We start from the raw sequence: 22,209 nt of genomic DNA, 5'->3' as shown, positions 1-22,209 counted from the left end.
GTGCCTGGGCCTAAATGTGTGACAGTGGCCTGTTCCAGTGGTGGGTGACGTGAAGCCTGATTCTCTGCTATGACATGAAGACAGATTCTGCGCTGACATAAGGCCAGATTCTCTGTTACGGGACCGCTCTCCTCTGTCTGGGTGCCGGGGCCTAAATGTGTGACAGTGGCCTGTTCCAGTGGTGGGTGACGTGAAGCCTGATTCTCTGCTATGACATGAAGACAGATTCTGCGCTGACATAAGGCCAGATTCTCTGTTACGGGACCGCTCTCCTCTGTCTGGGTGCCGGGGCCTAAATGTGTGACAGTGGCCTGTTCCAGTGGTGGGTGACGTGAAGCCTGATTCTCTGCTATGACATGAAGACAGATTCTGCGCTGACATAAGGCCAGATTCTCAGTTACGGGACCTCTCTCCTCTGCCTGGGTGCCTGGTCCTAAATGTTTGACAGTGGCCTGTTCCAGTGGTGGGTGACGTGAAGCCTGATTCTCTGCTATGACATGAAGACAGATTCTGCGCTGACATAAGGCCAGATTCTCTGTTACGGGACCTCTCTCCTCTGCCTGGGCCTAAATGTGTGACAGTGGCCTGTTCCAGTAGTGGGTGACGTGAAGCCTGATTCTCTGCTATGACATGAATACAGATTCTGCGCTGACATAAGGCCAGATTCTCTGTTACAGGACCTCTCTTCTCTGCCTGGGTGCCTGGGCCTAAATGTGTGACAGTGGCCTGTTCCAGTGGTGGGTGACGTGAAGCCTGATTCTCTGCTATGACATGAAGACAGATTCTGCGCTGACATAAGGCCAGATTCTCTGTTACGGGACCGCTCTCCTCTGTCTGGGTGCCGGGGCCTAAATGTGTGACAGTGGCCTGTTCCAGTGGTGGGTGACGTGAAGCCTGATTCTGTGCTATGACATGAATACAGATTCTGCGCTGACATAAGGCCAGATTCTCTGTTACGGGACCTCTCTCCTCTGCCTGGGTGCCTGGGCCTAAATGTGTGACAGTGGCCTGTTCCAGTGGTGGGTGACGTGAAGCCTGATTCTCTGCTATGACATGAAGACAGATTCTGCGCTGACATAAGGCCAGATTCTCTGTTACGGGACCGCTCTCCTCTGTCTGGGCGCCGGGGCCTAAATGTGTGACAGTGGCCTGTTCCAGTGGTGGGTGACGTGAAGCCTGATTCTCTGCTATGACATGAAGACAGATTCTGCGCTGACATAAGGCCAGATTCTCTGTTACGGGATCGCTCTCCTCTGTCTGGGTGCCGGGGCCTAAATGTGTGACAGTGGCCTGTTCCAGTGGTGGGTGACGTGAAGCCTGATTCTCTGCTATGACATGAAGACAGATTCTGCGCTAACATAAGGCCAGATTCTCTGTTACGGGACCGCTCTCCTCTGTCTGGGTGCCGGGGCCTAAATGTGTGACAGTGGCCTGTTCCAGTGGTGGGTGACGTGAAGCCTGATTCTCTGCTATGACATGAAGACAGATTCTGCGCTGACATAAGGCCAGATTCTCTGTTACGGGACCTCTCTCCTCTGCCTGGGTGCCTGGGCCTAAATGTGTGACAGTGGCCTGTTCCAGTGGTGGGTGACGTGAAGCCTGATTCTCTGCTATGACATGAAGACAGATTCTGAGCTGAAATAAGGCCAGATTCTCTGTTACGGGACCGCTCCCCTCTGTCTGGGTGCCGGGGCCTAAATGTGTGACAGTTGCCTGTTCCAGTAGTGGGTGACGTGAAGCCTGATTCTCTGCTATGACATGAAGACTGATTCTGTGCTGACATGAAGCTAGATTCTCTGCTATGGCATGAAGAGACTGATTCTGTGCTGACATGAAGCCAGATTCTTTGCTATGGCATGAAGAGACTGATTCTCTGCTGACGTGAAGCCAGATTCTCTGCTATGGGACCTCTGTCCAATTGATATTGGTTCATTTTTATTTTTTTTATTTTTATTTTAATTCATTTCCCTATCCACATTTGTTTGCAGGGGATTTACCTACATGTTGCTGCCTTTTGCAGCCCTCTAGCTCTTTCCTGGGCTGCTTTACAGCCTTTTTAGTGCCCAAAAGTTCGGGTCCCCATTGACTTCAATGGGGCTCGGGTTCGGGACGAAGTTCGGTTCGGGTTCGGATCCCGAACCCGAACATTTACGGGAAGTTCGGCCGAACTTCTCGAACCCTAACATCCAGGTGTTCGCTCAACTCTAGTAAATATATATAAACAGTATATACATGTATTATAAAACAGGCAGCACAAGGCGGGACACACAGATGAGGAGCAGGACCCAAGGAGAGGCCGGGAGATCAGTGCAAAAAAATACAGGGAAAAAGAATACTAGCTGAAAGAGCATACCTCAGAGTCTCATAGCAGCAACGCCCCAAACACAATGCAACAGAGGCGATTGTGGAGACTGAGGTTTAAGATGGAAGGAACACAAAGGAACACAATTAAACATACGTTTATGTATCCCCGGAAGAAGCCAGATCTACTGGCGAAACGGCGTTGGGTCAGGAGTTGGCCAAGAGATCTTTGCACCATACAGGGTATGTTTAATTGTGTTCCTTTGTGTTCCTTCCATCTTAAACCTCAGTCTCCACAATCGCCTCTGTTGCATTGCATTGGTTTGGAGAATCAACCACCTCCCGACCGCCTAACGCAGGGATGCGTGCTGCGGGCGGCCGGGTTATTCCTCCTGGACGCATATATGTGTCATCTCGCGAGACGCGAGATGACGAGCATATGCGGCCCGCACATGCGCAGTGCGGGTCGGCAAAAGGCGCACAAGGAGTTGGTCACCAGCCTGCCAGCCAGTGATCAGCGCTGGGAGGTTGGTGACTTTTAAAATAACGAACCACCAGCCATATAAACACATTATATTTATAAATATAATGTGTTAAATGGCTTCTGTGCTCTCTGCTGGGTCCTTTTCGACGGTTGGTCCCAGCAGAGAGCACATATCACAGTGAGTACACCAAGCACTACATATTTAGCCCCAGATCACTCCCCCATCACCCCAATTAACCCCTTGATCACCCTTGTCAATCACTAGTGAAAGGGAAAAAAGTGATCAGTGTAAACTGTCACTTTTTTTTCCCCACCAGTATTGACTGTTAGGTTTAGGTTAGTTTAGGCCCCTTTGGTAGGTAGTTAGCTTCAGTTAGCGCCCAGCCCACCGCACCGCAGTCACTGATTCGCTGATTAGCGTATCGCTAATCAGCATTGGTACTTTATAGTATCTGTAAGTGATCAGAACTGATCACAGTCAGATCTATAATAGTATTAGTGTCACCTTAGCTCGCCCCCCACCCAAAACGCAGTGTTTGCCCGATCAGGCCTGATCGGTCGCCCACACGTGCGTTCACAATTTTTTTATCACTGCACAATCACTACACAAGAGCTGCGGCGATAAAAAAATCTGTTTTGATATTTTTTATCAATCGCAGCGGCTTCCTGTACTTCGCTAGCCTCCCATTTGTAAGACAGGCTTGCTTTTTTTCTTGGGTAGTCTCAGGGAATACCACCTAAATTTAGTTGACCAAATGGCAAGGAAGGGGTATTCTTCTGAAAAGGCCTACAGGCTTCTGATCCAGTCGGATGAGGAATGGGAACCCTCATCTGACGAATCCAGCGGGTCAGAATACGAACCTGTAGAAAGCAGTGGCAGTCTGACCCAAAGTTCGGACGATGAGGTTAAGGTCCCTGATACTACCAGGCGTACCCGGCCCCGTGTTGCTAGACCACAGGTTGCGCAGGATCCGCTTCAAGGGCAGCAGAGTGGGGCTGGCGCTGTCGGATTACGTGGTGAGGCATACACCAGCAGCGCAGCCCATCCTGGACCTAGTACCAGCACTGCCGTAGAACATGGTGAAGTGGCAAGCACCAGAAGGGTAGTTGAAGCTGGTACGGTGGCACGTGCAGTAGTTTCCCTGTCGCAGCCACCGCACAGACAGGGCCGTAGAGCCCCTAAAGTCCCTGAAAGCTGGCAAACCCTGATTAGCAGCCCCCATTTTCAACCGCACCAGTAGTTCCCCCTTTCACCGCCCAGTCTGGAGTTCGGGTTGAGACAGCTCAGATCAGATCGGCACTGGGGTTTTTTGAGCTGTTTTTCACTGCGGAGCTCTTTGACTTAGTCGTGGCAGAAACAAACCGGTATGCCACTCAATTTATAGCCGCCAACCCGGGAAGCTTTTATGCCCAGTCTTTCCGGTGGAAACCCGTCCAAGTTTCCGAACTTAAGACTTTTCTGGGCCTTCTCCTCAACATGGGCCTGACAAAAAAGCATGAATTGCGGTCATATTGGTCCACGAACCCAATTCATCACATGCCCATGTTCTCTGCTGCCATGTCCAGGACACGATTTGAGATCATCCTGCGTTTCCAGAGGCCATCCAGCTTTTGACCGGCTTCACAAAATTCGGCCCCTCATAGACCACTTTAATACCAAATGTTCAGATTTGTATACCCCTGAGCAAAACATCTGCATAGACGAGTCCCTGATACATTTTACCGGGCGCCTTGGCTTCAAACAATACATCCCAAGCAAGCGGTATGGGGTCAAATTGTATAAGCTCTGTGAAAGGGCCACAGGCTATACGCACAAATTTTGTGTCTATGAGGGTAAAGATCATACCCTGGAGCCGGTCGATTGCCCTGACTACCTGGGGAGCAGTGGGAAGACAGTCTGGGACTTGGTGTCACCCTTATTTGGCAAGGGGTACCACCTTTATGTGTGCAATTTCTACACAAGTGTGCCCCTTTTCAGGCATTTGTTTCTAGAACAGATTGGCTGCTGTGGCACCGCTTGACCTAGTCGCCGGGGCTTCCCCCAACGCCTCGTTACCACCCATCTTGCAAGGGGGGAGAGGGCTGCCTTGTGTAATGAAGAACTGCTCTCGGTGAAAAGGAGAGACAAGCATGACGTTTACATGCTCTCCTCCATTCACGCAGACATGACAATCCAAATTGAACGGGCAACCAGTGTCATTGAAAACCCCCTCTCGGTCCACGACTATAATTTGCACATGGGAGGGGTGGACTTCAATGACCAGATTTTGGCTCCTTATTTACTCTCCCGCAGGACCAGATGCTGGTATAAGAAGGTGTTTGTATGCCTAATTCAATTGGCTATGTACAACAGTTTTGTTCTCTACAGTAAGGCTGGGAGAACAGGATCCTTCCTCAAATTTCAGGAAGAGATCATCGATCTCCTGTATCCAGGAGGTTCCGTGGCCCCAACCACCAGTGTAGTGAGCCGTCTACACGAGCGACATTTCCCCAATGTCGTTGCTGGTACCTCAAACCAAGCGTCACCCCGAAAAAGATGTTGTGTCTGTAGCAGGAGTGGAATAAGGCGTGACACCCGCTATTTCTGTCCTGACTGCCCTGACCACCCTGCCCTATGCTTAGGTGAGTGTTTCCGGAAGTACCACACACAGGTACACTTAGTATAGGGATTGTGTGACACAGGACAGGCACACAGGGGTCTTAGGGCCCTTTCACACAGAGCTGCTGCAAACCTCTCCTTTCACCTGGGACAAAGTGCATAATGTACTTCGCCACATCTCTGGGCAATTTGCGCTTTGCACATTGTCCCATGGGGAAGGAGAGGTTTGTCCTCTAAAGGTAAAAGAAAAAATCACAGGTAAGCAAAAAAGTTAATGTTCCAAAAGTTCAATAAATTTTATAAAAGTTAATGTTCTGTTTCAAATGTTATATAAAGTTAATGTTAATAAATTTATTGCGTTGCTGCCTGTTTTTTTTTTTTTACCTTCTAGGTTTTTACCTTCTAGGTGTCAAACTCAAATACACAGTGGGCCAAAATGTAAAACTTGAACAAAGTCGCGGGCCAGCATTGAACAAATGAACCTTTTAACATGGACCCAAACAAGATTTGCTTTAACATTGAATATGGAACAAGCATATTCATTTATTAAATAAGATTTAAATAATAATAAATAATAATAATTTTTAAAATAAAATAACAATAATAAAATCAATCAACCATTCAAGCCCATGTCTTGGAGTAGCAAGAAAAAGTGCATAAAGAAAACATTAATTATTGCTCAGTTTGCTGCACACTGATCTAATCTGATGTGCCCAAGCCAGATACCTGGCATCTCTTCTTGGATGATAGTTCATCAATGTCTGGGCTCAGGCTTTGAGCTGAGGAAATCCTCAGTATCGAGCGAAGGTGTTCATCAGTCAGACGTCTCCTGTGAGATGTTTTGGTCATCTTCATCGAGGAGAAAAGTTGCTCACATAGATAAGTGCTGCCGAACATGGAGAGCATCTGAGCAGCTTGGGTGCGGAGCTGAGGCATTGTGTCAGGGATGAACTGTGGAAACTGTGCGGCGCCCACAGCATCATACTTTGACTTCAGCGTGTCATTACACTGGAGTTCAATTAGCTCCATTTGGAGGTTGGTTGGTGCGTTTTCCACATTAACTGCGAAGGGATTACTGAGCAGTTCAAACCTACATTTCTGGACATCAAAGTCGGCAAATCGCCGGCTAAACTCAGCGCCGATTACACTGAGTTTTTGAGCAAACTGTGCGCATGGGAACAAGTTGGTAAAGAACTGCGTTTTCATGGTTTGGCAGCAGGGAAAATGGCCAAGGTTTCCTTGCAGCATCTGATTCTCCCACAGGCACAGTCTAGTTTTAAAAGCCCTCACTGCAGCGTACATGTCTGTGATGATGCGCCCGCGCCCCTGAAGCTGCAGGTTCAGCGCATCGAGATGGCTCGAGATGTCACACAGAAAGGCTAGCTCACACAGAAACTTTTTCTCCCGAAGCTCTGCTGTGTCCTTCCCTTTGCTTTCCAGAAACTGACATATTTCCTCATGCAGCTCAAAACATCTATTCAGTACTTTTCCTCGGCTTAACCATCTCACCTCTGTGTGATACGGCACGTCTGAATACGCCGAACCACACTCCTCCAGAAAAGACTTAAACTGGCGTTGATTCAGACCTTTGGCTCTTATAAAGTTAACTACTTGTGTTACTGTGGTCATAACATGTTCCATCTTTAGGGCTTTAGTGATTCCTGATGTATGATGCAGTGATAAACAGTTAGTTCACCTGCACAGTTCTCTTCCTGCATCTTCTCCCGGACCCTGCCCACCAGTCCACTTGTTTTACCGCACATCGCTGGCGCACCATCTGTCGTTAATCCCACGAGTTTATCCCACGACAGCTTTATTTCAGTTACGCATTTGGAAACCTCCTCAAAGATTTCCTTTCCTGTGGTTGTGCCATGCATTGATTTGAATCCCAATAGCTCCTCCGTAACACACATATTTGAGTCCACTCCACGGATGAAGACTGACAGCTGAGCAGTATCAGATGCGTCGCTGCTCTCATCCACAGCAAGGGAGAATGCAACGATTCTTTTCCCTTTTCCAAAAGCTGGTCATACAGATTGGTGGCAAGATCACATGTGCGAGCAGCTACTGTGTTTCTGCTCAGGCTCACATTTGAAAAGGCTTGCTTTTTCTCTGGGCACACGATGTCACAAACTTTCAACATGCACTTTTCACAAACTCTCCCTCATTAAAGGGCCGGGGTGATTTTGCGATCTCTACTGCTACAATATAACTAGCTTTTACAGCAGCCTCACTTTGTGATGTGGCTTTTTTGAACATATTCTGTTGTGAAACCAAACTTCTTTTCATCTCCTCCACTTTCTGGCTCTTTTGAGTCATGTCCAGGTCATTGTACTTGTCATGGTGTTTTGTTTCATAGTGTCGTCGAATGTTGTACTCCTTAGTTATAGCCACGTTGACTCCACAAATCAGACAAACAGGTCTGTCTTTTACATATGTAAACAGATATTCTGTCTCCCACCTGTCCAGAAAGTTCCTGTTGTCTGCCTTTCTTTTTGCCATTTTTGGGAAGGGGTTCCACAGTGACAGTTGTAGCTTGAGATCGCTATGACTTCTGTCACACAGGAGAGGGCGTTTCTGGGACCTGTCCTTATAGACACGCCAAAACATCAGCAAGGCATTATGGGATTTGTAGTATTAGCGATGAATGAATGCGCTGTATAATACCGGCGGGCTAGCTCTAGTAGTCATTTGGTATAGCCTATATATACAAGCGATCAACCAGCTGCAGCACCGATGTGCATTCTGACAGAAGCATTGCGCTGCTGTCAGATTACACAAAAGTCAGTGTATGCGGCGCTGCAAGATGAGATTTCTCCTCTGCAGTAAAAAAGATACGTTTGCCGAGGCTTATGAGCTGAGGGGCGGTGTTCATATGCTTTGGCAAACACTTTGTATATAAAAAAATATATAAAAAAATTCCGGCAATGATTTATTCATCCACATCGATTGATGTGAATGGAGAAATCGGGTTTGCCAGGGCATACGGGCTGAGTGGGTTTGGATGATGGGCGGAGCTCCTATGTCCTGGCAGACGCCTTTCCCCTCTTTTTTTTTGCACATTTTTTGGCAGAGATTTTTTCATCCACATTGATCGATGCGAATGAAGAAATCTGTGCCGTTCATTTTTTCTTTCAGCCAGAGGCTGAACGGAAAAAAAAATCTCATTACCCGTATGCTCAATATAAGGATGCTGGCCATACATGTAATGATTGTGGAGACCCTCAAATGCCAGGGCAGTACAAACACCCCACAAATGAACCCATTTAGGAAAGAAGACACCCCAAGGTATTCGCTGAGGGGCATATTGAGTCCATGAAAGATTGAACTTTTTGTCCCAAGTTAGAGGAAAGGGAGACTTTGTGAGAATTTTTTATTTTTTATTTCCGCTAACTTGTGCCAAAAAAATATATATTCTAGGAATACCTTGGGGTGTCTTCTTTCCAAAATGGGGTCACATGTGGGGTATTTATACTGCCCTGGCATTTTAGGGTTCCTAAAGCGTGAGAAGAACTCTGGAATCCAAATGTCTAAAAATGTCCTCCTAAAAGGTACTCATTGGAATTTGGGCCCCTTTGCGCACCTAGGCTGCAAAAAAGTGTCACACATGTGGTATCGCCGTACTCAGGAGAAGTAGGGCAATGTGTTTTGGGGTGTCATTTTGAGAACTTTGTATAAAAAAAAGGGAAAAGTTGTCATTTACAGAGATATTTCTGTCACCCAGCATGGGTATATGTAAAAATACACCCCAAAACACATTGCCCTACTTCTTCTGAGTATGGCGATACCACATGTGTGACACTTTTTTGCAGCCTAGGTGCGCAAAGGGACCCAAATTCCAATGAGTACTTTTAGGATTTCACAGGGCATTTTTCACGCATTTGGATTCCAAACTACTTCTCACGCTTTAGGGCCCCTAAAATGCCAGGGCAGTATAAATACCCCACAAGTGATCCCATTTTGGAAAGAAGACACCCCAAGGTATTTTGCGAGGAGCATGGCGAGTTCAGGTAAAATTTTATTTTTTGTCACAAGTTAGTGGAATATGGGACTTTGTAAGAAAAAAAAATAATATTCCATTTCCGCTAACTTGTGACAAAAAATAAAAACTTCCATGAACTCACTATGCCCATCAGCGAATACCTTAGGGTGTCTACTTTCCGAAATGGGGTCATTTGTGGGGTGTTTCTACTGTCTGGGCATTGTAGAACCTCAGGAAACATGACAGGTGCTCAGAAAGTCAAAGTGCGTAAATTTATTTTTTTGCACCATAGTTTGTAAACGCTATAACTTTTACCCAAACCAATAAATATACACTTATTGCATTTTTTTTTTATCAAAGAAATGTAGAACAATAAATTTAGAGAAAAATTTATATAGAAATGAGGGTTGAGGTGGTTAATGAATATAGCGCTATATTAGTTATCTTCATTAATTCTAGCAAGCCAACCAATAGGAAAGTTGCCTTATACAGTTTTTTGATTTTCGTCCCCAGAGGAGAGCGGACACCGTCGAAAAGACAGTGTACAAGATTCTCTGAACCTAACAAAATTATCACTCCCCCCAGAAAACCTATCTGGGAGGGCGACTTTAGGTTCAAGGCTGACGGAACCAGATACCTGAGAATTCTGAAACTGTGCAACTGAATTACGGAGGTTAGCTACCTCCAAAGATAATTCCTGTATGCGATCCACCAGTGCATTAACAGTATCCATATCTGCGCAAAGCAAGGAAAATTATGACGGTAGGGGTGGTTGATAATGTCACGGCAAGTGGGGATAAGAGGAACACCAAGTAAACAAACAGCAACAGGTAAACAGACTAGGCCCAAAGCTAGGGAGGAGGGAATGGTAACCTCCTAACAATCCCTGAGCCTCTCCCTGACTGCTGACAGTATGAACAAGTCCTGATGGTGAACAAACTCATAAGCTGGAACCTAAGCCCTGCTGACACTGAAACAAACCCTAACTTAGGGAGCGGGGAATGAGACAGCCAGTACCTTCCACCGTGAAGGGGCCAGCATCTCCCTAAGACCTAGAAGCAACACACGCACAAAGGGGAGAACAGGAGGACTTAGTTTGAGATGAGCGGGAAGTAGAGGATCCACAAACAACCTGTATAGAACTTCAAAAGGGAAATATCAACCGCAAAGTCAGCAGTAAGAGGCGGACTTAAATAGAGCCTCTTAAACAGCTAACGATCAGAACCTGTGGAGAGGGTGTGATTCTGCCCACAACAACAAACAGAAGGGAAACACAGAAAGACCTGTCAGATAGACTCACGTGCTGCAAGTCTAGCCGATCTTCTCAGATCTCTCACAGGGCAGGCAGTGACAGTTTCTCACAGGATATGATAAGATACACATCTCAGTAGACAGCATAACACAACATAAGATTAGATACACAGCTCAGCAGACAGTATCACACAGGATAGGATTAGATACATAGCTCAGCGGACAGTATCACACAGGATAAGATTAGATACACAGCTTAGCAGACAGTATCACACAGGATATGATTAGATACATAGCTTAGCAGACAGTATCACACAGGATATAATTAAATACATAGCTCAGCAGACAATATCACACAGGATAGGATTAGATACATAGCTCAGCAGACAGTGGGGCGGGGTTGATGTAGAGGTCATTGTTATGGGGGATACTGTCGATATCTTTGAACGACACACAGAAACATTAAATGAAATAGATTAAATATACCCATGCGAAGCCGGGTCTTTCTGCTAGTATACAGTACAGACCAAAAGTTTGGACACACCTTCTCATTCAAAGAGTTTTCTTTATTTTCATGACTATGAAGGCATCAAAACTATGAATTAACACATGTGGAATTATATACAGTACAGACCAAAAGTTTGGACACACCTTCTCATTCAAAGAGTTTTCTTTATTTTCATGACTATGAAGGCATCAAAACTATGAATTAACACATGTGAAATTATATACATAACAAACAAGTGTGAAACAACTGAAAATATGTCACATTCTAGGTTCTTCAAAGTAGCAACCTTTTGCTTTGATTACTGCTTTGCACACTCTTGGCATTCTCTTGATGAGCTTCAAGAGGTAGTCCCCTGAAATGGTCTTCCAACAGTCTTGAAGGAGTTCCCAGAGATGCTTAGCACTTGTTGGCCCTTTTGCCTTTACTCTGCGGTCCAGCTCACCCCAAACCATCTCGATTGGGTTCAAGTCCGGTGACTGTGGAGGCCAGGTCATCTGGCGCAGCACCCCATCACTCTCCTTCATGGTCAAATAGCCCTTACTTTCAAAGTTTTCCCAATTTTTCGGCTGACTGACTGACCTTCATTTCTTAAAGTAATGATGGCCACTCGTTTTTCTTTACTTAGCTGCTTTTTTCTTGCCATAATACTAATTCTAACAGTCTAGTCAGTAGGACTATCAGCTGTGTATCCACCTGACTTCTCCTCAACGCCACTGATGGTCCCAACCCCATTTATAAGGCAAGAAATCCCACTTATTAAACCTGACAGGGCACACCTGTGAAGTGATAACCATTTCAGGGGACTACCTCTTGAAGCTCATCAAGAGAATGCCAAGAGTGTGCAAAGCAGTAATCAAAGCAAAAGGTGTCTACTTTGAAGAACCTAGAATATGACATATTTTCAGTTGTTTCACACTTGTTTGTTATGTATATAATTCCACATGTGTTAATTCATAGTTTTGATGCCTTCAGTGTGAATCTACAATTTTCATAGTCATGAAAATAAAGAAAACTCTTTGAATGAGAAGGTGTGTCCAAACTTTTGGTCTGTACTGTACATAACAAACAAGTGTGAAACAACTGAAAATATGTCATATTCTAGGTTCTTCAAAGTAGCCACCTTTTGCTTTGATTACTGCTTTGCACACTCTTGGCATTCTCTTGATGAGCTTCAAGAGGTAGTCCCCTGAAATGGTCTTCCAACAGTCTTGAAGGAGTTCCCAGAGATGCTTAGCACTTGTTGGCCCTTTTGCCTTCACTCTGCGGTCCAGCTCACCCCAAACCATCTTGATTGGGTTCAGGTCCGGTGACTGTGGAGGCCAGGTCATCTGGAGCAGCACCCCATCACTCTCCTTCATGGTCAAATAGCCCTTACTTTCAAAGTTTTCCCAATTTTTCGGCTGACTGACTGACCTTCATTTCTTAAAGTAATGATGGCCACTCGTTTTTCTTTACTTAGCTGCTTTTTTCTTGCCATAATGCAAATTCTAACAGTCTATTCAGTAGGACTATCAGCTGTGTATGCACCTGACTTCTCCTCAACGCAACTGATGGTCCCAACCCCATTTATAAGGCAAGAAATCCCACTTATTAAACCTGACAGGGCACACCTGTGAAGTGAAAACCATTTCAGGGGACTACCTCTTGAAGCTCATCAAGAGAATGCCAAGAGTGTGCAAAGCAGTAATCAAAGCAAAAGGTGGCTACTTTGAAGAACCTAGAATATGACATATTTTCAGTTGTTTCACACTTGTTTGTTATGTATATAATTCCACATGTGTTAATTCATAGTTTTGATGCCTTCAGTGTGAATCTACAATTTTCATAGTCATGAAAATAAAGAAAACTCTTTGAATGAGAAGGTGTGTCCAAACTTTTGGTCTGTACTGTATATATACTAGCAGAAGGACCCGGCATCGCACGGGTAAATTGCATCTATTTCATTTTATGTTTCCGTGTGTAGTAAAAAGATATCAGCAGTATCCCCATAACAGTGACCTCTACAGTACCCACCCCTTTAATAATGACCTCCACAGTGCCCGCCCCTTTAACAGTGATCTTCACAGTGCCCGCCCCCTTAACATTGACCTCCACAGTGGCCTCCCCTTTAACATTGACCTCCACAGTGGCCGCCCCTTTAACATTGACCTCCACAGTGCCCACACCTTTAACAGTGACCTCCACAGTGCCCGTCCCTTTAACAATGACCACCCTTTAACAGTGACCATCACAGTGCCTGCCCCTTTAACAGTGACTTCCCTTTTAATAGTGACCTCCACAGTGTCTGCCCTTTAACAGTGACCTCTTCAATGCCCGCTCCTTTAACAGTGACCGCCTCTTTAACAGTGACCTCCACAGTGCCCGCCCCTTTAACAGTGACCTTCACATTGCCCGTTCTTGAATAGTGACCGCCCCTTTAACAGTGACCTCCACAGTTCTCACCCCTTTAACAGTTGCCTCCACAGTGGCCACTCCTTTAACAGTGACTTCCACAGTGCACGACCCTTTAATAGTAACCTTCACAGTGCCAGACCCTTTAACAGTGACCTCTACAGTGCACACCCCTTTAACAGTTACCGGCTCTTTGACAGTGACTGCCACAATTCCTGCCCCTTTAACAGTGACCTTCACAGTGCTCACCCCTTTAACAGTGACCTCCATAATGCCCACCCCTTTAACATTAACCACCCCTTTAACAGTGATCTTCATAGTGGCCGCCCCTTTAACAGTTACCTCCACAGTGCCCGCCCCTTTCACAGTGACCTCCACAGTGCGAGTCTTTAACAGTGAGCTCTACAGTGCTCGTCCCTTTAGCAGTGACGTCTACAGCGCCCACCACTTTAACAGTGACCTTCACAGTGCCCACCCATTTAACAGTGAGCTCCACAGTGCCCACCCCTTTAACAGTGACTTCCATAGTGCCCGCCCCTTTAACATTGACCACCCCTTTAACAATTATCTTCATAGTGGCCGCCCCTTTAACAGTTACCTTCACAGTGCCCACCTCTTTAACACTGAACTCCATAGTGCTCACCCCTTTAACACTGACCACCTCTTTAACAGTGACCTCAACAGTGCCTGCCCCTTTACCAGTGACCTTCACAATCCCCGCCCCTTTAACAATGAACTCCACAGTGCCCACCCATTTAACAGTGACCGCCCCTTTAACAATGATCTTCATAGTGGCCGCCCCTTTAACAGTTACCTCCACAGTGCCCGCCCCTTTCACAGTGACCTCCACAGTGCCCAACTATTTAACACTGAACTCCATAGTGCCCATACCTTTAACAGTGATGACCTCTTTAACAGTGACCTCCGCAGTGCCCGCGCCTTTAACAGCGACTGCCCCTTTAACAGTGACCTCCACAGTTCCCCTCTTTTTAACAGTAACTTTCACAGTGATCGCCCCCTTTAACAGTGATCTCCACAGTGGTTGCCCCTTTAACAGTGATTGCCCTTTAACAATGACCTTCACAGTGCCAGCCCAGTTAACAGTGACCTCCACATAGTTCGCCCCTTTAACAGTGACCTCCACACTGCCTGCCCCTTTAACATTGACCACCCCTTTAACAGTGACCTCTACAGTGCCTGCCCCTTTAGCAGTGACCTCCACATTGCCCGCCCCTTTAACAGTGACCTCCACAATTCCCGCCCCTTTAGCAATGAACTCCACAGTGCCCGTCCATTTAACAGTGACCGCCCCTTTAACAGTGACCTCCACAGCGGCCGCCCCTTTAACAATGATCTCCACGGTGCCCACTTCTTTAACAGTGATCGAAACAGTGGCCGCCCCTTTTACAGTGACTGTCCTTTAACAGTGACCTTCACAGTGCCCGTCCCTTTAACTGTGTCCATCCCTTTAACTGTGACCTAAGGGACATGCGACCGTGTGTACAGTCTATTTATGGCTATGTTATGAAAACCTGGATAAAATAAATATAAACTTATATTGACTGACACACCTCATATGACTGAATATTTAAAGTATAATTGTCGTATTTATTTATTTTTTTTGAGTATTGGATTGTGGTGATTAATATCTCCTTGGTGGCCCTATTTCAACTTTTCACTGTGTATTCAATTACCCCTTAATTCCACATGTTTGTCCCCTGTACTGCCTACTTTTACCTGTGCTTAAAATAGGGTTGCTAGGCATGGTCCGTCCTCTGTTGAAGGACGGAGGACGCAGAAGCAGGCTGTGTGCAAGGTCAGATTACTGACAGCCAGGGACTGTAAGTAAATGATTAAAGCCAGGTCCTCCCCAGCAGCTGATAACAGTGCCTGGGCTGTGTGCACTTCTCCCTGTCCCTGCACTTGGCAGACGCTCCCTCACTCAGCAGAGCTGGAGAAGTAGAGTTGAATCAGCGCAGACCAGGGAAGGGAAATCTGCTGTCTGCTCAGTGTATAAATGAAAGCAACATGTGGTAAGTGGACCCCTTGTGCTGCAGGAGATTAACCCTTTAGGGGGAGGGCTCTGGTTACTGACACTTTTGGGGGGCTATTGTTACTGGCTAGTGAGGGCAGGCAGGATTAGCCTCAGGAAGAGGGCAGTGGTGGCCATCTTAACTGAATAGTGAAATTGCAGTTTTATGCAGACTGGTTGCTAAGGGCTGAATCTTATTAAATATGGGGTAAGTCAGTCTAATAGTAACTGATTCTGGAATATCATGTTATTAGTAACTACATATATGAAAATTGAAATTAGGGTCTAAGTGTGACAGTTATCCTTTAAGGACCTGCAAACTGCTAAAACCTGTGATCAGTTGTTATGGAAACCTGGAGTAGGACCTGCGAGCTTATAATGGCTAATAAGGGACATGTGACCATGTGACTAGCAGTTCGGATTTAAATGAAAGACTTGCTGGCTTCTATTGGCTAATGCAGGTAATTTTTTGGGAATATCTCAGGAACGGTAAGCCCTAGAGAGCTGAGACCCGGTCTAAAACCTTCCCGGACACCTGGCGTACCGGTGTGCCAAATTTGGTGAAGATCTGTCCAGTCGTTTGGTTGTGCATAATGAACGTCCAGACCGACAGACGTCTAGACAGACAGACAGAAACGCAATTTTATTTATATAAGAGATATATGAATTTCTGTCTGTCTGTTCTTTATGCACGGCCGAACGACTGGACCGATCTGAACCAAATTTGCCACATAGGTATATCAAGTGTCCGGAAAGGTTTTAGACCAGGTCTCAGCTCTCTAGGGTGTACTGTTCCTGAGATATTCCCAAAAATGCTAATATGGCACCATCATATGACCTGCATTAGCCAATAGAAGCCCACATGTCTTTCACTCATATTCCAACTGCCATACACATGGTCACATGACCCTTATCAGCCAATAGAAGTTTGCAGGTCCATCAGTCTTGACATACAGTTTTAAAACAGGTTTACGTAACAACCCAACCATTTCTTACTGCTGTATGTCACCTTTAAAAGGCCATGGCACAGTGGATAACACTGTTAAGGGAGCAGAGTGCTGTGGTGTCACGAGGGTGTCACGACCTATCGCGGACCCTGTGGTGCCTGGGGTCAGAAGGTCACAGCGGGTGGCTACTCGACCGATTTCAAGGGATCTCTCCATAACCTAGTTGTGGGAATGGATTCCGGTCCAGGTTTTCCTGTTTTGGTTTGCTATCCTTTTTGTCCTTTCTAGGTTTCGGTAGTTTTTCCTTTCAGCTGTTCTTAGTCTTCCACTCCCATCCACTATTTAGTCTCTCTTCCTACTTCCCTTGTTGCCAGATATAGACCTTCCTTTCTGGGTATCTACTGTATTCTGACCTCAGGTGGCGCTGCTGTAGAGCCTGCTGGAGCTGTTGGAACCAGTGCGGTTGGATCTCCGGTTCTCTCCAGTTTGTGTCCTATTGTCTGCTGTCCCCTTCGGAGATTATATGTGGTGTTTGTATTGTTTGTCCACTCCCTGTTGTTACCCTAGGTGTCAGTGGTGAGGACTAGTGCTCCCACCACCCTACTCACAACCTAGGGCTTAGTTCAGGGTAAGCCAGGGACGAGACACGTGATCGGCATATGGGTGAGCAACCTGTCTAGGGACGTCAGGGTAGCCAGGTGCATGTTAGGGCACCCGGTCTCCCTTCCCTCTGCGCCACACATCTGGTACCTGCCTTACCAGAAGTGATATTATATCTGGCCCTTATTTTTTTATCCCTCTTTAAGATCCACTATGGATCCTATTGCTGCTTTGGCAAAGCAATTACAAGGTCTGTCTCTTGAAGTGACAGAATTGAAGGTGTCGTTCCTTCAGCAGAAGCAGCTGCAGCAGTCCTTGAGCCCAGTGGTTGCTATGGGTAACCAGGTCAATCCAGAGCCTAAAGTTGCTCTGCCTGACAGATCTTCTGGAGGAAGAGACAAATTTGTGGTGTTCCGTGAAGCCTGTAGATTATATTTCAGGCTGTGTCCAAGTTCCTCGGGTAATGAGGAACAGCGGGTGGGGATTGTTATCTCCCTTCTTCAAGGGGATCCTCAATCCTGGGCTTTTTCGTTGCCAGCTGGAACCCAGGCCCTCCAGTCGGTAGATGGGTTTTATGAGGCCCTGGGTCTCATATACAATGACCCTGACTGAGTCTCTCTTGCTGAGTCCAGATTACGGCAACTTCAGCAGGGAGATCGGTCAGCAGAGGCTTATTGAGGTTTATTGCATTTCGAAGGTTGGCCACGGATACTAAGTGGAATGACCTGGCTCTCAGGAGCCAGTTTTGCCAAGGGTTATCAGAAAAGGCAAAAGATATGCCTGCGCTGTATGAGACTCCTATATCCCTTGAGGCTGCTATGTCACTATCTATAAGAATTGATAAACGCCTTAAGGATAGGCTGAGGAGTTCTTGTCCCCCACCGACTGTTCTCAAGCAGGAGTTAGCTTGGTCTGACTCAGACAAACCTATGCAACTAGGGGGAGCCACTCGTTGTAAATCTGGGATTTGTCTTTTCTGTGGTCAGAGGGGTCATTTCATTGGTATTTGTCCATCTGTACCTAAGAAAAAGAAACAACCGTCGGAAAACTACCGACCCCAGGTTGTGCAGAGGATGACAACCTGGGTGTATACATTTCCTCCATATGTACATCTCAGTTTATTTTGCCTGCTACTGTAGTTTTAGAAAATAAAACTGAGAAGATTTCTGTTTTGTTAGACAGTTGGGCGGGGGTCAATTTGGTGGATACCCAATTTGCTTGGACTTTGGGTTTTTATTTTAGTCCATTACCTAGATCTATCCCCATATTTGCTATCGACTCTGCTCCTCTTTCTCAGGGGAAACTGACATACATGGTGCTTGACATAGATCTTCGGGTGAGGGCCCTCCATAATGAGGTTATTTCTTGCTATGTCCTGGAAGGGCTTCCTACTCCTATGGTATTCGGTCTTCCCTGGTTGGTGACGCACAATCCTGTTGTTGATTGGCAGGCCATATTGGAGTGGAGTGAGCATTGTATGGACAATTGCTTAAGTAGCAGTTGCTCAGCCACCTTCATTACAACCTTTCCAACATTTGTAAACGATTTTGAAGATGTTTTCTCGGAGAAGGGTTGTCAAGAGTTACCACCCCATCGTCTATATGATTGCCCCTGGAGCAAAGTTACCTAAGACCTGGTTATACGCAGGGGCGTAGCGTGGGGGGGGGGCAGGGGGGCCGTTGCCCCGGGCGCCAAATTGTAGGGGGCGCCAGGCAGAAGGCAGTAAAATGAGGGTGATGAAAGCATATGGCTTCCATCCCCTCCGTTCCGCCTGGCCTGAAGCTTTAAGAAGCAGCAGAGCTGCGCAGGAGTTCAGGAGATCGCGATTATATCACCGAGACCTCCTGCGCCGGGTCTCGCGAGATGTCGTGATGACGCGGCGCAGGAGGGCAGGGTGATGTGTTCCTGACTGCCTGCGCCGGAACGCCCAAGCAAAGACTACAAGAGGTGATGAAGAGAGGTGAGTATTATATATTTTTTTTTTATGTAAGTACTGGGGGCCATACTGGGGGCACTATGGAGGTGGGCAGAAGAGATACAAAGGAGGCCGATATATTTAGAAAGAATGGGCACCGTTTTATATTATACAGAGGGGCCATGATATATTATACAGGGGGCCATTATATATTATAGTTATACAGTGGGGCCATAATATATAATAATTATACAAGTGGGCCATTATATATTATAGTTATACAGAGGGGCCATAATAAATAATAATTATACAAAGGGGCCATTATATATTATACATAGGGGCCATTATATATTATAATTATACAGAGAGGCTATTAACCACCTCAGCTCCCCTACCTTAAACACCCTTAATGACCAGGCCACTTTTTACACTTCTGACCTACACTACTTTCACCGTTTATTGTTCGGTCATGCAACTTACCACCCAAATGAATTTTACCTCCTTTTCTTCTTACTAATAGAGCTTTTATTTGGTGGTATTTCATTGCTGCTGACATTTTTACTTTTTTTGTTATTAATCGAAATTTAACGATTTTTTTTGCAAAAAAATGATATTTTTTACTTTGGGGTGTCTTCTTTCCAAAATGGGGTCACTTGTGGGGTAGTTATACTGCCCTGGCATTCTAGGGGCCCTAATGTGTGGTAAGTAGTTTGAAATAAAAATGTGTAAAAAATGACCTGTGAAATCCGAAAGGTGCTCTTTGGAATGTGGGCCCCTTTGCCCACCTAGGCTGCAAAAAAGTGTCACACATGTGGTATCGCCGTACTCAGAAGAAGTTGGGAAATGTGTTTTGGGGTGTCTTTTTACATATACTCATGCTGGGTGAGAGAAATAACTTGGCAAAAGACAACTTTTCCCATTTTTTTTATACAAAGTTGGCATTTGACCAAGATATTTATCTCACCCAGCATGGGTATATGTAAAATGACACCCCAAAACACATTGCCCAACTTCTCCTGAGTACGGCGATACCAGATGTGTGACACTTTTTTGCAGCCTAGATGTGCAAAGGGGCCCACATTCCTTTTATGAGGCCATTTTTAGACATTTGGATCCCAGACTTCTTCTCACGCTTTAGGGCCCCTAAAATGCCAGGGCAGTATAAATACCCCACATGTGAAACCATTTTGGAAAGAAGACACCCCAAGGTATTCAATGAGGGGCATGGCGAGTTCATAGAAATTTTATTTTTTTGGCACAAGTTAGCGGAAATTGATTTTTATTTATTTTTTATCACAAAGTCTCCCTTTCCGCTAACATGGGACAAAAATTTCAATCTTTCATGGACTCAATATGCCCCTCACGGAATACCTTGGGGTGTCTTATTTCCGAAATGGGGTCACAAGTGGGGTATTTATACTGCCCTGGCATTCTAGGGGCCCTAAAGCGTGAGAAGAAGTCTGGAATCTAAATGTCTAAAAAAATGTACGCATTTGGATTCCGTGAGGGGTATGGTGAGTTCATGTGAGATTTTATTTTTTGACACAAGTTAGTGGAATATGAGACTTTATAAGAAAAAAAAAAATAATTTCCGCTAACTTGGGCCTATATGGGGTGATCACCTCCCTGTCATTGATCACCCCCTATAAGGCTCCATTCAGATGTCCGTATGTGTTTTGCGGATCCGATCCATGTATCCGTGGATCTGTAAAAAACATACGGATGTTTTAATGGAGCCTTACAGGGGGGTGATCAATGACAGGGGGGTGATCAGGGAGTCTATATGGGGTGATCACCCCCATCATTGACCACCCCCCTGTAAGGCTCCATTCAGATGTCCGTATGTGTTTTGCGGAACCGATCCATGTATCAGTGGATCCGTAAAAATCATATGGACATCTGAATGGAGTCTTACAGGGGGTGATCAATGACAGGGGGGTGATCAATGACAGGGGGGTGATCAGGGAGTCTATATGGGGTGATCAGGGGTGATCAGGGGTTAATAAGTGACAGGGGGGGGTGTAGTGTAGTGGTGTTTGGTGCTACATATTACTGAGCTGCCTGGTGTCCTCTGGTGGTCGATCCAAGCAAAAGGGACCACCAGAGGACCAGGTAGCAGGTATATTAGACACTGTTATCAAAACAGCGTCTAATATACCTGTTAGGGGTTAAAAAAATCGCATCTCCAGCCTGCCAGCGAACGATCGCCGCTGGCAGGCTGGAGATCCACTCGCTTACCTTCCGATCCTGTGAACACGCGCGCGTTCACAGGAAATGTCGTGTCTCACGAGAGGACGCTTATATGCGTCCAGGAGGAATGAATCAACCACCTCCAGGACGCGTCGCTGCGTTCGGCGGTCCGGAGGTGGTTAATAATGGGCCCTCTGTCTCTGTATAATTATAATATACACTGCTCAAAAAAATAAAGGGAACACAAAAATAACACATCCTAGATCTAAATTAATTAAATATTCTTCTGAAATACTTTGTTCTTTACATAGTTGAATGTGCGGACAACAAAATCACACAAAGAAAAAAATGGAAATCAAATTTTTTAACCCATGGAGGTCTGGATTTGGAGTCACCCTCAAAATTAAAGTGGAAAAACACACTACAGGCTGATCCAACTTTGATGTAATGTCCTTAAAACAAGTCAAAATGAGGCTCAGTAGTGTGTGTGGCCTCCACGTGCCTGTATGACCTCCCTACAACGCCTGTGCATGCTCCTGATGAGGTGGCGGATGGTCTCCTGAGGGATCTCCTCCCAGACCTGGACTAAAGCATCTGCCAACTCCTGGACAGTCTGTGGTGCAACGTGACGTTGGTGGATAGAGCGAGACGTGATGTCCCAGATGTGCTCAATTGGATTTAGGTCTGGGGAACGGGCGGGCCAGTCCATAGCATCAATGCCTTCGTCTTGCAGGAACTGCTGACACACTCCAGCCACATGAGGTCTAGCATTGTCTTGCATTAGGAGGAACCCAGGGCCAACTGCACCAGCATATGGTCTCACAAGGGGTCTGAGGATCTCATCTCGGTACCTAATGGCAGTCAGGCTACCTCTGGCGAGCACAAGGAGGGCTGTGCGACCCTCCAAAGAAATGCCACCCCACACCATTACTGACCCAATGCCAAACCGGTCATGCTGGAGGATGTTGCAGGCAGCAGAACGTTCTCCACGGCGTCTCCAGACTCTGTC

At 46.0% G+C, this 22,209-nt stretch overlaps 1 protein-coding gene across 1 annotated transcript; it reads right to left on the bottom strand.

The window, feature by feature from the left end:
- Window positions 1-6,083: 6,083 nt before the first annotated feature.
- Window positions 6,084-7,886, bottom strand: LOC120978081 (general transcription factor II-I repeat domain-containing protein 2-like). The gene is given in 4 exon segments (XM_040406335.1): window positions 6,084-7,039; window positions 7,042-7,386; window positions 7,389-7,532; window positions 7,535-7,886. Coding segments are annotated over 4 exon segments (1,797 nt in total).
- Between the last annotated feature and the right edge of the window lie 14,323 nt (window positions 7,887-22,209).

The sequence above is a fragment of the Bufo bufo genome, chromosome 1 (genome assembly GCF_905171765.1).
Source record: "Bufo bufo chromosome 1, aBufBuf1.1, whole genome shotgun sequence".
Lineage (NCBI taxonomy): Eukaryota > Metazoa > Chordata > Amphibia > Anura > Bufonidae > Bufo > Bufo bufo.
This window is presented reverse-complemented; position numbering and strand designations above follow the sequence as displayed.